The 15980-nt window shown below is 32.4% G+C and overlaps 2 protein-coding genes across 2 annotated transcripts; one reads left to right on the top strand and one right to left on the bottom strand.

Annotated features, from left to right (window-relative positions):
• The first annotated feature begins 53 nt into the window (after nucleotides 1-53).
• LOC100376054 (transmembrane 6 superfamily member 1-like) lies at nucleotides 54-6661 on the top strand. The gene is made up of 8 exons (XM_002733178.4): nucleotides 54-319; nucleotides 1111-1208; nucleotides 1379-1482; nucleotides 1717-1921; nucleotides 2685-2786; nucleotides 4729-4821; nucleotides 5337-5456; nucleotides 6373-6661. The coding sequence occupies exons 1-8, from the start codon at nucleotides 124-126 to the stop codon at nucleotides 6595-6597; spliced, it is 1143 nt and encodes a 380-aa protein (XP_002733224.2). The 5' UTR covers nucleotides 54-123; the 3' UTR covers nucleotides 6598-6661.
• Nucleotides 6662-7938: 1277 nt separating this feature from the next.
• LOC100376205 (methyltransferase-like protein 27) lies at nucleotides 7939-12686 on the bottom strand. Its single transcript, XM_006814541.3, has 6 exons — nucleotides 12564-12686; nucleotides 11022-11153; nucleotides 10217-10339; nucleotides 9535-9673; nucleotides 9016-9108; nucleotides 7939-8188 (listed from the first exon to the last, which is right to left on the bottom strand). Exons 2-6 carry the CDS (start codon nucleotides 11139-11141, stop codon nucleotides 8022-8024), a joined length of 642 nt encoding a protein of 213 aa, XP_006814604.1. The 5' UTR covers nucleotides 11142-11153; nucleotides 12564-12686; the 3' UTR covers nucleotides 7939-8021.
• Between the last annotated feature and the right edge of the window lie 3294 nt (nucleotides 12687-15980).

A 15980-nucleotide genomic window follows, 5' to 3' on the forward strand; every position in this document is an offset into this window, starting at 1 on the left:
CTAATGTTCGAACTAACACGTGCAATGATAACAAAGTTACCAGCTGGTAAATGGGATGATCAATGGACTTTGTATCTAAACGTTATACTCTTTCATTTTAGTAAAGCCATTGATGTTAAAACCATGTCTGGAGCTGCCGCAGTTTTCGTCATGTCGCTGACAGCGATCCCCGTCACATACACCGTGAATTTGATGCATTTTAGCAAAGACCACTTTCTCGTGTTTGTTTGCGGAGTGGTCGTTCTCCTGGCTATGACCACAGGGGCATACTTAATTGGGAAATTGCAAAAACGACCACCGAGGGATAAGTTTTTTTACGGTAAGCGTTTGATCAATATAATTTGAAAATGTATTTGAGGGGCATTTATGCATTTTGACAATGGGGACTGTGATATTGATATGGAGTTTGAGCCAACTTTTTATTATTCGTATACATGTATTCCCAAATATGAGCATAATGTTGAAGTCACATTTCAATATTAATATTCGACATGCCACGAAGGCTATGATAACTCTGTCAAAAATAAACTTTACAAAACAATATCAGGCTCCCAGTAAATTTACTAGTGCTGATGGAATAAACTAAACGTGTCGTTACACATCACTCAGTAGTTCACAATGTTATTTTACCTGGTTCATTACATTTTACAGGTTAGCAATCTTGATCACTATTTCGTTGACAGCTTTGCCAACTCGAATAAGTTATTAATTTTTTTTTTTCAATTCAATATTTAGTATTAATAGGGGTCTATACTGATAAATATACTGTAAAATACCTTATTTGCGCTTATGATTAATTTTTGCTGAAGGAATGATTTAGTGAAAATAAAATCCTGCGAATATACCTTTTTTCCTATATTTTACATTCAACTCGGCCAAAATCAGTGAAAATAAATTCCACACAAAATACCAAAAAAGTCTTTTCAGCGAAAAATTAATTCCAGTGAAAATAAATTATTTCACAGTATTAATCTAAAATAAAGATCAATAACTCTTATCATAAATGAGGCTAAATGGTAATGACACATCAATAATATGTCCCCAGTCTCTACAGCTATGTTTTAATATGTTTTCAATACATATGTTATGGCTATAGTCATTTTATTTCAGTGTGCGGAGTATTTTCCTTCACTTGTGTGGTAGATTTTATAATTGCTTTGGAATTAGATGGAGTAATGGATGGATTTATGACATTCTATCTGAAGGAGGTACATTGAACTTGAACATCTAGAAAATACTGTATGTTAAAATGACAACTGATTTATTCTAAAATTTGTTGACACTATTACTCTCTTCAATTAACCAGAATTCGGGATGATTGATGCCACAGTACCAGTATTTAGTCATTATTATATTTGTGGCTGCTGTTGTTTTTCAGGGAGAACCTTACTTGAATTCAGCACATGGTACCTTCATTAACTACTGGGATGGTACAGGTCATTATATAATGTATTTATCCATGGCAGCAGCTATGTCCTGGCAGTGAGTATCTATTACATAACAGATTTACATGACAGATGTAGAAAATATGTAATTTAAGGTATGGTCTATAAGAATATTTCATTTTTATTTATTTTACTCTCTGCACAGCGCCCTCAGTTGATGAAATGATTAATTTTTTTTTTAGTATTTTAGCACCATTGACACTTGACATAGGGACATTATATCAATTTCCTTTAAAACATCAGTACCTACTTGTTATATATTTTCTTTTAGTGTAAGTTATCGTGACATTGGTCTGTATTGGGCAGGTTCTATCATTAACAGTATGGTAGTCTTTATGCCGGGTAATCTCATTGGAAAGAATGGACGAAACGTGAAGGCTTCATACTTCCTAAATACGCCATATGTTATCATTCCACTCATGATGCTACATAGATTACTCTCATCAAAAAGAAAACTTAACACTCCACAGGACAAGGTATGTAAATAATTAGTGATTTTTCTGTGATTTTTTTTGAACTAGCCTCAGTGTTGAGCAATATGTAGTTTGTCACATGGCTATACGTTGAAGGATCTTGGACAACATTTTATTTGAGAATTATCTGTTATCATCCTATCTGTTATTCATAGTAGGGCAAATATTGAAACTTAAATATATGTAATCATATGTGCTATCATATTTGGAAAATGCCATACCAGTATAGCATTAAAGTTACCCCAAAACAGATGTGTAATTCAGAATGATTACCGTAGTGACAGATATAAAATTACTACTATCAACAACTCTCGGTAATATGGCATCAGAATGACCAGTAAAAGTCCTGATATTAGAAGACATACAAATTTTGCCTATTTAGATGATTTGATTCACAAATGATCTTTTACTTTAATTTGACATTTAATTTCACTATTTTGAGCAATTTTGCTGACAATGAGTTCTATTGTTATTCTACACATGGAATTTAGCAAATTTCACTTATCAACAAAAATAACAAAATTAAAACCAGCAAATGATTAACGCATTTACAGTACTTGACTTTACCTAAATTTAACTATTCTGGCCAATGTCAGATAATTTTCAGATAAGTGGGTTTACAAACCTTGAACTTCCCATTCTACCAATTTGGGTGAGTTACATTGCAAATTGTGGAGGGGATTGACATGTTTGTGTGTAATCCTGGCAGCTACACTTTTGGGTTTTAATGCCAACAAATCTTTTTCTTTTGTTCCTCATTTTCTAGGTTGCCAAAAGCCAAAAGAAATCTTTATTGTGGAGACCACTTGACATACTTTTAATTGTATCTCTTCTGTTTGCTATAGCTGTAGCTAGTGTTCGTGGTATGGTAAGTAATTGTGTCACTGAGTTATGGTAGGAAAATATTTTAATTGCAATTACGACTTTCTCCAAATTACAAATGTATATGTTTTTGATTTTTTAGTTACTGAACAAAATAATGATCGATCTTTGGATCTGCGAATTGTTATTTTAATATTTTTTCAAACTTTACAGACTTAGTACATGATGTGTCCATGATTTTATAATCTTAACTCAATATCATAGGCTATCATTTATTATACGACTATTGGTTGACAACTACAGACTGAATGATTAACTGATAGACTGATAGTTTGTACAATGTGGTTGATTGTTTTACGATTAGAAAAATATTAATCTATTTATTTTGCAATTAAGTGACTTATTTATTCAATTGAATTATGATTGTTCACCATATCAGGATAGAGCCTAAAAATCGCATATACATATATATGATTACCTTATGATATTTGTTTGATCGACAGACTGATTGTTTGCTTGATTTTGCAGTTTAGTGATTAGTTTATTTTTGTGGAAAATGATTTATTAAATTTAGTGATTTGTTTATTATGCGACAAAATAATGTTCATATTCACTCAGCAATTTCAATGACTTATTTATTTAATTTTGATATTTAGTAATTGAACTATAATTTTGACTATATCAAGATAAAAATATATGTATATGATAATTTTACGATAATTCGCACGTCAGTACAATATTATTTTTTATTCCGGGTCAAGGACTCGACTAGCTCAAATGAGCTATTTCCATGACCCACACCAGAATCCTTTGCAGTGGTAAAAAGGAAAAATTAATTGTGTTATGTATATTTTCTTTTTCTGTGTAATAAATAAATACAAATACAAAAATACATAGTGATCCAAGGTGTAATGCAAATTGCACATAAAAAAGTGCAATAAAACATTGCTTTGTATTTGACCATTGATAAACAGCTAATTTAATGTACAAGGACCATTTTTCCAATAAGCTTGTATGTATATATATATATATAAATATCCCCATCACATTATTATATAGGGCTTATATTATCTATTGACACACTCTTCATCTATATTTTCATACATATTTTGTAATGTAAATTTATTTCTTGTCAATAATTAATTTGCATGATTGTAATGGGCCGGAGGCCATTATACAATTAATAAATTATTATTATTATTGATAAACAGCTAATTTAATGTACAAGGACCATTTTTCCACTGCCACTACATAAATCTGGATTCCACTAATTTAATACAGCATATCCATCATTTGCACAATCTTCACATCCCACATGTTAATTGATACATTTATATTTACACCACAATCATCACTGGTCTGTTAATTTCTGAAAACTGTGTACATTGTACCTCTGCATGTAATCAATTTTCAAACCCAAAATATGTTGTCTCCTTACAACATTTGTGATTTAAGTTTCATGCCTCAATAAAGAGTATATAAATGTGTGTATGGTGAGTCATATTCAACAAGAATAAAAAACATGGAGCAAATTCTGGCAAGCCATATCCTGGTGTATCCTGGGACATTCATAGTTAAACGCATGTAGCTACAAGAAGGTCTTAATTCTTTCCACTTACTACCCACTTCTGTCTAGCATTTCATTGAGTGATGTAGGTGAAACAGATGGTGCATGTTGGGGGGGATGTGATGGTATTCATTGAATTCATTACATGGCGTATCATTAGATGTTGGACATTAGATTTATCAATGCTAGTTTATGTGTACTTTGTCTATGTATCCATAGATAGAATGCATACTTTTATATTGATATTGCTTTTTTTCAAATCTTCAAGCAAATTTTAGTGATTACCAGTGCAAAGAATAGATTTAGCTTTAATAGCGTAATGTCAAATTTTATTGTCTTTGTCTTGCTTCATTAGTGACTAGGAAGGATCAATTTTTCTTAGCTGTTGTATCTATAATTGCATGTGTTTCCTTCCCATCAGGCTGCACTGGACAGTCCAATGACTACAACACAAGTATATCTGCAGCGCTATGAACCATATCTCACTGATGATGTCATTTATCCTAAACTACAGGTAAGACACAATAATATTTATTTGTATTTTGTATGTACTTTATAATAAATGCCATATATCCTGGATCACTCCAATGGACTCCCTGGTACTTGGCCAACATTCTGACAACACATTCTACCCTGGATCACTCCAATGGACTCCCTGGTACTTGGCCAACATTCTGCCAACACATTCTAACCTGGATCACTCCAATGAACTTCCTGGCACTTGGCCAACATTCTGCTAACACATTCTATCCTGGATCACTCCAATGGACTTCCTGGCACTTGGCCAACATTCTGCCAACACATTCTAACCTGGATCAGTCCAATGGACTCCCTGGCACTTGGCCAACATTCTGCTAACACATTCTATCCTGGATCACTCCAATGGACTTCCTGGCACTTAGCCAACATTCTGCTAACACATTCTATCCTGGATCACTCCAATGGACTTCCTGGCACTTAGCCAACATTCTGCCAACACATTCTATCCTGAATCAGTTGAATGGACTTTTACTTGATATTTTTTTCCAGATGCTTGTGTATTTATTTTACTTTGTACCCTACTACATCATGGCAGTGTACAGTCTAATTTATCCTGGTAAGCAGTGGATGATAGACTGGTCAATAATCCATGCAGGCGCTGCAGCACAGGTTAGTATGTGTGTCATTCAGGGCAATATATTCATTGTTTATATGTTACTGGTATCAATCTTGTTACCTGCTGGGTACAGTGACCATCTGTAGATACAATTCTAAAATAATCACAGAACATTTCTATGCGATTTATGGTGTGAATATACTTTGGATGGAGTACATAGTGATGAAAACTACAAATATCTTCTTTAGTTCAGTGACCATATAGGTCCAATAAGTTGTGTGGATATACCATCAGTAAGTGCCTTGTTTGTGATTTTCAACCCTTTATCTGGGATAATTTTTCAAAACTGCTGGTTCTTGCTGTATATCGATGCCTTAGGGTTATAGAATCTTATTTGAAATGTACCAGAGTGCTTGTAGGAACATTGAATTCATATTTGTGGTGAAATCATCTGAATATAGATGAAATTGCAAATCTGTTGCAATGCAAAAAATGCATCATATTATGTACTGAAAATACATCATACTGAAAGATATCTGATACATTGCTTTAAGCAATGCTGCTTTAGATTCTGGTCTGAGAATACAATTAATATTTTTAACTATGCACACAAATTTGTAGTTATTTTCAAAAACTTGCGGCCATGTGGGTTACTCTGGGATAGAATGATTCATTCTATACACAGGAAAGTCAACATGGAATATACTGTGAGCCACTTGTGTGGTATTATTCAATATGGCCATCTGTTGGCCATTTTTATTATAAAAAATAGTTAAACATGTCATTTTGTTCTTAATAGATGGTTGAAACTGAAATTGAAACTGTGGCTGGCTAAAATTGGAAGCAGATTTTCATTTAGTTTTGATGTTCTAGATTTGCCATCTAAATTATCCCTAGTGAGGTAACCAAAATATTAGGTAAATAATACTTACATACAGTTATTATTGTCACTGATATGTTTTATTGCAGGCACAATTCACACATATTGGTTGTTCATTTCATGACCGTACTGCAGCTGAATTAAGGGTACCCATGGATACCAGACTGGTCTTCTGGATTATCAATCTAGCTCTCCTTATTATACCACAAGTACTGGCATTGCGCTGTGTTTATTATCCAGAATTTTTTTTAAGCAATACGCAAAATCAAGATAAAATTGCCAAAAAAGCTCCTCAAAAGAAGAAAAAACAGTGATTACAATAATGTCAAGTAGTCATTTTGTGAATTAAAATGCCTTATATGGTTAATACCTAGTGAATCTTTTTACCCATGTGTTTGTTTCTTTCACTCTTTCATTTAGTGTACATCTATGTCAGTGTGTGATGTATAGATAACCATGAATCACAGTTATTGCATTTCTTCTCCAATCACCTACTTCGCTAATCTGAATTAGGATTTGATTACTGGGTATTGCCACTACGAAAAATGTCTTTTAAAATTGTAATAATTGGAGCACCTGTTAACATTACCGGTAATAGTGCTCTTAACTACCACACAACATTAACCCTCAGCAGGAATATCAAAATCTTTGACAGTCATAACAACAAATATGATTCATGAGTTAAGTATCATAACATTTTTGAGTTAGTCATGTGATAAAACAACTATCACTGGTATCAAGCAGCTCTTACGAACAAATAATATCAACCTCATAGTAAAAACAGCCAATGACTTGTAGTGAATACATACACATACAAGTGTCATTAAAATGCCAGTGCACAATTTCTGAATGAATTTTATTCCTAATCAACATAGGATATTTTATAATTGGTTAGCAACTTTGAAAGAAAAATACTTTATTTAAGAAATTGAGAATTCCATAAAGCACATGAGTTGATAAACATGCATGTAATGACAGCTATTTTGGAAATGAAAAATGTCAAAAACAAAAGACAAAACTTAAAATTTGATTTCAAACCTAGCACTCATCATTGATCAGTCAGTCATTCACTACACACACTCACACACAGATAATATTCAAAGTTAAAAACTATTAGTAGCTCAAGAAACCCTAACTGAGATACTAGTGATTTCCAAAATACTAATACTTTGTTCAGTGAATCTATGGGTGTTTTACACAAATTGAAGAATATATTAACATTTATATGTATTCACACTCAGTATTCACACTCAGTATTCACATTCAGTATTCACACTCAGTATTCACACTCAGTATTCACACTCAGTATTCACACTCAGTATTCACACTCAGTATTCACATTCAGTATTCACATTCAGTATTTAAAGACAACCCAATACTACCATGGGACTACAAACTTATAACATTTACCAGCACAGCAGATCACAATAAAATTTGAACCCTGTATATTATATATATCATTAATGCCCCCTCCCACAAATATTGGCAGCTCATAAATGATTGTATACTATACGGTAGTTCCTTAGTAAATATTGCATTAGAAACTTGAGACATCTTGTAAAACATCCCGTTACAACCTCTTACCAAACTATTTGCATACACATGTACATGTATTTAGTATGATTGAATGAATGTTATTTAATCTAATACAGCAGTTTATCTGTAGTTTAGTTTATTGCTATGATTTGAGCAACAGTTACCAATTTTACTTGTGATGTAAATTTACTGAATTCCATTTTTAAAGTACTTTTAGAACGATGACATAACCAAATTCTTTTCCAATATGATTTGTTGTTTTGCGTTTTTCTACCACTTGCAATCTTCCATCAGATACTAAATTGTCCAATGTGGGTCCTTCAACTAAATACAGGCAGTCTGCATTGACAGTAATACAGATAACTCCATCTGAAATCAGCAAAAACTTGGTGTTGAGTTTTTTTAATAGACCCTTTTTCGCACACTGCGAGATTATGCATGAAATTGAACTTAAAAACAGGACAAAGCAATCATAGCGTTGTAGTGAAACAGCACAGCACAAGAACATTGTAGGGGATTTGACAAATGCAAAAATATTTCTGTGCTTCAAAATTAATTTTGAGTCAATTTTAGGTATTTCAAGGTAAGGGTATCTCAATGTAATATACCCCTCTCAAAACATTTTGGCTTTGAGATATATATGAAAGTCAAAATCAAATTGTTTGATTTTTGTAACAGGTCCCCTATTGCTGTAAACTGAGCTACACTTGTATTTGTAGTATTCTCACAAGGAATTAAATACATGGGGTGGAACTGTTTTATCAGTTTAGAAAGTATTAGATAATTAATTACCCATTCATGTGAAAATACAGACAGAAATGAAGTATATTGTTCCCCTTATAGTAAGTGGAGACAGTTCACTCAAATGCTTATTATGCTTGAATTTTATTCATCACTTTTTTCTTACATTTTTGTGAGACAATTTTTCTCATGAGAGTAAAAAACCTTTAACAAAAAAATAAACCATGAGAGATCATTATATTTAGCTTTTGTGAAGGTACTGCAAATTATGCAGTTTCTATCACACACTGTCTTAGGGCATTTTTTAGTATCATAATCTTATTGTACATCAATGCATTGCAACAGTCTTGAAAAGTTGAAGAATTCTGATGGATTCCATAAAAACAAATGCAAGGTACTTGTGAGAAGGGATTAAAGAAAGAAATTGGGAATTGAAGATTATAACTGCATATCACCTGATCTGACGATACGACTCCATTCTTTTAGACAGTTGTCATCAAGGTGATTTGTGAGAAAGCCACCAGAACAGACTATTGCATCATATGTATCTAGTAATGTAAACAAATTAAACAATTAACTACCAAAATGTGTTCATTACCGGTAGTATCACCTGTGTGGCAACAGACACATGTAGTAACAGACGCATGTAGTAACAGACACATGTAGCAACAGACGCATGTATTAACAGACACATGTAGCAACAGACACATGTAGTAACAGACGCATGTAGTAACAGACACATGTAGTACTCTTAATATAAATTTCATATCCATACAAAGTCATATGAACACATTATGTGACCTTGATGATACCTATATGGCATAAACTGAACAAACAATGTACATTCCCTGTATACATCTGTTAATGATCATTAAGTAATCTAATTTTGATTTATAAATAATGGTGTATCAAATTACAGAAATTAATACACATACTATGAATTTATTTTGTAATAGAACATGCTAACATTTCACCTTGTTCAATTCCATCTAGAGGTTCGGAATCCAACTTTGCACATCTTAAAGTTTTATAAACACATTTTTCTCTGGCTTTGTTTAGACATTTTTCAGAAAGGTCAACACCTTCAATATCTCGATATCCAAGTTCTGTAAGCTGTGAAAATAATGAATTTAGTGTAATTGAGTAATGAATAGAACAATAAACGAAAATATGAAAATAGAACAATAAGATATTGCAACACAAAAATATGGGTTTGGATACAATAATAAGATATTGAAATACAACAATAAAATATAAAAATACAACAATAAGATATGGAAATACAACAATAAGATATGGAATAAAACAATATCTGGGGGAAAAAAAGATTGAGAAAAACAAAACAAAAGATTGAGAAATACAACAAAAAGACTGAGAAATAAAAACAAAAAAATATTGGGATTACAACAACAAGTTACTTATTTGCATTACAGATGACTATAGGTCATCAGAGGTCAATGAAAAAAAGGAGTTGCAAAATGTTAACTATACCTACCTAATATGAATGATAGTGGAAGATCCAAATATTATTAAAAATAATATATAACAAAATATATGGTTTGATATAAGTATGAATAATAATAATAATAATAATACAAACATATGTTTAGTTTAATAAACACAACATCAACACAACAATATACATATAGTCATTACCTTAACACCAACTATGCCCGTACCAGAAGCACAGTCTAAAATTCTAGCATGCTTATCCGGTAAATACTTGGACAGTGCATCAACTGCAAATGTAGGCGAGTTCCACTCAAGTGATTGTAAATGCTGAAACATAGCAGAATTTAACAGGCATTGTTATTAGATATCTATGGAGGAATAGAAAGCCTACAGCTAATAAAAAAAAAAAAATTTCATTGCTGTGAAGAAATTACTTGGGTACACTGTCAGAGGCATTGCAAACTTTGTCAAGAATTACCTTGATTAATCAAGTACAATTTCTGGTTCTGCTGTCATCAAAGATGACAGAACGGAGCTGTTAATACATGTAGATTAATTAAGTACAATTTCTAGTTCTGCTGTCATCAAAGATGACAGAACGGAGCTGTTAATACATGTAGATTTATTAAGTACAATTTCTAGTTCTGCTGTCATCAAAGATGACAGAATGGAGCTGTTAATACATATAAAGGATTATCTTCTCTACAATTACATTTTTGACTGTTTCTTGAAAACTACCTCGTCAATTGCTTTGATACTTTGGGTGGACCTTTGTCAGATTATTTGTCATTTTGTGATAACATCTTAAATTCTATATTTTCAGTGAATTTTGTTTTGTTCAATTTGGTGAAAAATGATATTGTTGACTTGACGAAAAATACTAGTATGATGGCTTTGACATTGTTATGTACATATGTGAATCTTTAATTACATCTAAACATTTACATTTTTGAGTGTGAAAGGTGTCAGAATTTGATGGCAATGTTGTGTGTATAGAATAAATATTTACCTTGTCATAGTCCTCACTCCATTCATCATAAAATTTCTTCAGTTTCTGTGTTGATTGTCCCGGAATGCGAACAGACATGAGTTGCTGTTGGGCAGAATTTGCTGGAATCTCGGATTCCATGTTATGGCTAATCTACAGATAGAAAAAGCTGTATCTATATAAATATACCCCCTGCAACACTGTATTACCTATACAGATTATATGGTTCTAATCATGTGTACTATTATATGTATAATTAATGTATAATCAATACTATATTGAAACTAGGGTCAGATATGCAGATCACAGTTCTGAGTTCTGTCTTGGCTACTATGATTAATTGGGTGGTATATAGTTCTTGCATAACTGTCTCGTATAGAGTAGTCATGACTATAGTGAAATATAATGTACACTCAGCGCAACAAAGGCATTCCCTTCATCTTTACTAATATTTATAAATTTCAGTTGCAATTGAATTTAACCAGCCAATCAAAAAGCAAAGTGATCAACAATGTCATTTGAAAACATTCCAAAGCCATTCAATCGACCAATAGTAACCTCACGTTTTAGTTTCAATATATAAATAATTATAAAAATTAAGGGAATGCCTTCGTTGCGCTTAGAGTACATGTTATAATCAAGTCAAAAACATGAATTACTGATGTAGTGTTTTTTAAATTAAATTTTTGCACTACTGAGAATTAGGTGCAATGCATCATGGGAGTAATTAATTTCCCTTTGAATATAATGGTGAATTATTATTACACTGGAATATTTTTCAATTTTTTTTGGACAATTGCAGCAACATTGGGATTAATATTTGACTATTCAGCAAATGTCAGCAAGCAAAGTTTCAAGAAATACTTTCACTATGGAATCTAATGCAATAACTAAAATAAAATGCTTTTTTTAAACATTTTTTTCATGACGTCACGGTTTCAGGGTCTTTAAAAATGTCCAACGTAAAAAAAAATGTGCAAATTAATGTTTAATTTTGCCTGAACCTCTTTAATTACACATAATGACAGAATGTGGACAGCGATGCGAAAACATATAACGCATAGCAATGATAACTCAAAATGTGATAAGAGGACTGAATGAAACACATATACTGTAAAATGACTAATTTTCACTGGGATTAAATTTCACTGATTTACCATTTCAGGCATATTCAGTGGGTTTTAAATTCACGGTTTCGTCATTTAGATAATGTGTTCTATGCTAAATTTTACATATTCACTGGGTTTTAAATTAGCGCATTTTCCAGTCAGCGAAATAAGCTAAATTAAAACCCAGTGAATAATTACCCCCTTTACAGTAGTAAATATCGTATTTATTACATGTTTTCACAGAATTATCAGTTTGTAGACTTAATGTTAGCTGCATTTTGAAAGAAGAGGAAAACTAATTACAGCGAAATAAACTACACAGCTATGTTCAGGACTACGTGGGTGTATACCATTTGCCAGCCATTACTAGTCTAAAAAAGACATGAAAGAAACCATTGTCTTGATTGTTCAACAGTCAAAAATGTAAAAAGACATACATGACTAATATATTTACCTAATTAACAGCAGTGACGACTGAAATCATAGAACTTAGAAGTATCGACATCGATCAGTGATGCTGGGGGTATCGCTTACCTGCCAGGTAAAATAAATGCACACGCCGATCGATAAAAATAACAACCCGCTTACGGTCAAAAGTCAAAGGTCTAGAATGATTACCATGGCAATGTGATCAACAATATAACTACGTGTTCCCACTGGATGCTCTTTTGCCAACCGTGGAGCTAAAGCTCCATGTGCCAACTGAGGTGTTCATGTCATACAGAGTACGTTCACACTGAAAATCGTTACGCTGTCGATCCGCGCCTTCGTCAATAAATGTAATAGCTCGTTACAATGTGTCGGTAGGAAAACTGTTACCACTTCATTTTCACTTTACTTAGGAATAGACCATTTGAACTCATGGAAGTGGCTCAAAGATTTGCTGAGCAGAAATTTGCAAGCTAGATACCAAGAACAATGCATGCAAGTTGGCACATTCAAGAAAAAAATGAATATAATAACTTTACACACAACTAAACCATCAGAGGATTTAGTAAGGTAAGAAAATAACAAGACTTAAACAAATATAATAAAAACAAACATTAATAAAACTTAAAAAAAAATAAAGACTAAATGAAGAAATATCAAAATAATAACTTCACTATTCTCGCAACTTGTAATCAGGGGATTTCATCTGGTAAAATAGACTTGAGATCACAATCTTCAAAAAATCTTTTTCTTCCACTTTTAAAGGAAAGACATATAAAATGCTTCTTATCAGGAGAATTTATGTTACATCTTTTACATGTATGATAGAATATGTACAGATAGAACAAAAATGCATAGTATGTAACACTCATCCAGTTACCGCCTCCTCCCATGATTTAAAGTTCGGTATCCTCTCACAGTTCTCAGCTCTTCAGCACGATGGTGTTGCAAGTTTCCAATGTGCGTATTTTCAGAAACATTGTTTTCGCTTATTTTCGTTGTAGAATGTCTTGTCAACATGTGTGAGAACCAGGTGTGGGCACAACTGATTGGGGCCGTGATACATAGACTTACGAGTGACGTACATGTCGGAGTTGCGGCATAATACACTAATAGTACGGGATTAGAGCGGAATATCAATATAATCCAATATACATTCATAATACAATTTAATGACAACATTACTGACATCGGAGTATGTGAAAAACGTAAACAGCAAAAGCTAGTTATGCATTATTATTTACCGGTCGATTCGGATTATTCTTTAGCAGTACGTAGATTTACGACTGTTTCCGATAACGAAAATTAACTACATCGACAAATTGAAATAATTAATGCGAATAAGATAGCATGTAACCGTGACAACATTTATCACAATGGAACATCGTGTAAACAGCTGTTTGAGTGTGCATGGTTTATCGAGTGGGCGGGGAGATTTTCTGCATTTTGGAAAGCAGCTTTATTTGATTCTCTGCATACAGCAAAGCGGTTGAAATCTATTATGTTTCGAGGATGGAGAGATGTTTGCGCGTTTTGGTGGGTATTTATATTTTTGTTCATGTAGCTGGTAGTTTACAACGAGCCACTATACAACTCTCGAAGTTCCCGAAGCCTATTATCCCTCAGTCGGCGAGTAGGAGATCCGTTCTCTTTACCCATCATTTTGTCACTTTCCGTGTGCGAGTGCAGAAGCTGTTCGACAAAAAACGTTCGGTAGTAGGATGCACGCACCACATGCAATGGACAAAGGGGAAGATGAAAATTAAGGGAGGGAGGGAGGGAGAGCACACCCGGACAGCTTTCGTTAATGACATTTAAAATTGATAGAAACAACTACATTAGAATTATCTAATGGTTTGAATGTGTAAGATCGCTTGTTGGATGCTCCTGGAACGTCTGGAACCAATGCATTGTTTCAAAGCACATATTTACCAAGTTTGATCGAAATGCAATAATTGATTATTGAAAAAATTGGGTATTATTATGCAAATTAAGCTATCATTATGCACAGATTTCAACCCTGAACTAATTAGGCCTGTGTAGTGTTCCTGGGCACACATGTACCAAGTTTCATTATTATGTGATAATTAATTCTTACAAATTTGATGGAAAGCTGAAAAGTAAATTACCATGCAGATTAGGTAATTATTATGGATGTATATAAACCTAAAACTAATTAGGGACAACATCAAAATCAAAGAAAGCTTAGAAAGAACTCCCGTGTGCTGAGAGTATTGAAGACACATTAAAAATTAATTAAAAATTACTTGTACATGAGATAGTGATGGAAAAGCTGTAAACTAATTATATACATCAGGTAACTACCGGTAATATGAACAGAACAGAACAGAACAAAAAAATTATGAATTATTATGCTAATTAGAGAATTAATATGAACAAATTTTAACCCAAAATTAATTAGGCCTGTCTATTGTCCTAGAGCATTTATGTACCAAATTTTATTCAAATGTGATGATCAGTAATTGAGATATCAGTGTTAATTAATTATGTTAATTAGGTGATTAATAAGCATAAATATTTACCAAAAACTAATTGGGTTTCTGCATAGTTCTCTTTAAAAGTTTCATTAAAATCCAATTTGTGGTTCTTTATATATCAGTGGAACATTATGCAAATTCGGTAATTAATATCCAATTAAAACTAATTACTAGGTCTCTGCATAATCCTAGAAGATCTATGTAGCAAGTCTCATTGAAATATGATGATTACTACTTGATATATCAAAAGCTGAAAATTAATTAATTATGCAAATTAGATAATTAATATGTACTCATATTACCCTAAAAACTATCAGGTCTGTGCAGTGTCCTATGACATCTATGTACCAAGTGTCATTGAAATGTGATGATTACTACTTGAAATATCAAAAGCTGAAAATTAATTAATTATGCTAATTAGGTAATTAATATGTACTCGTATTACCCTAAAAACTATCAGGTCTGTGCAGTGTCCTATGACATCTATGTACCAAGTGTCATTGAAATGTGATGATTACTACTTGAAATATCAAAAGCTGAAAATTAATTAATTATGCAAATTAGGTAATTAATATGTACTCATATTACCTTAAAAACTATCAGGTCTGTGCAGTGTCCTATGACATCTATGTACCAAATTTCATTGAAATGTGATGATTACTACTTGATATATCAAAAGCTGAAAATTAATTAATTATGCAAATTAGCTAATTAATATATACTGATATTACCCAAAAAACTATCAGGTCTGTGCAGTGTCCTATGACATCTATGTACCAAATTTCATTGAAATGTGATGATTACTACTTGATATATCAAAAGCTGAAAATTAATTAATTATGCAAATTAGCTAATTAATATATACTGATATTACCCTAAAAACTATCAGGTCTGTGCAGTGTCTTATGACATCTATGTATCAAATTTCATTGAAATGTGATGAT

This window comes from Saccoglossus kowalevskii, chromosome 13, assembly GCF_978046115.1.
Source record: "Saccoglossus kowalevskii chromosome 13, keSacKowa6.1, whole genome shotgun sequence".
NCBI lineage: Eukaryota > Metazoa > Hemichordata > Enteropneusta > Harrimaniidae > Saccoglossus > Saccoglossus kowalevskii.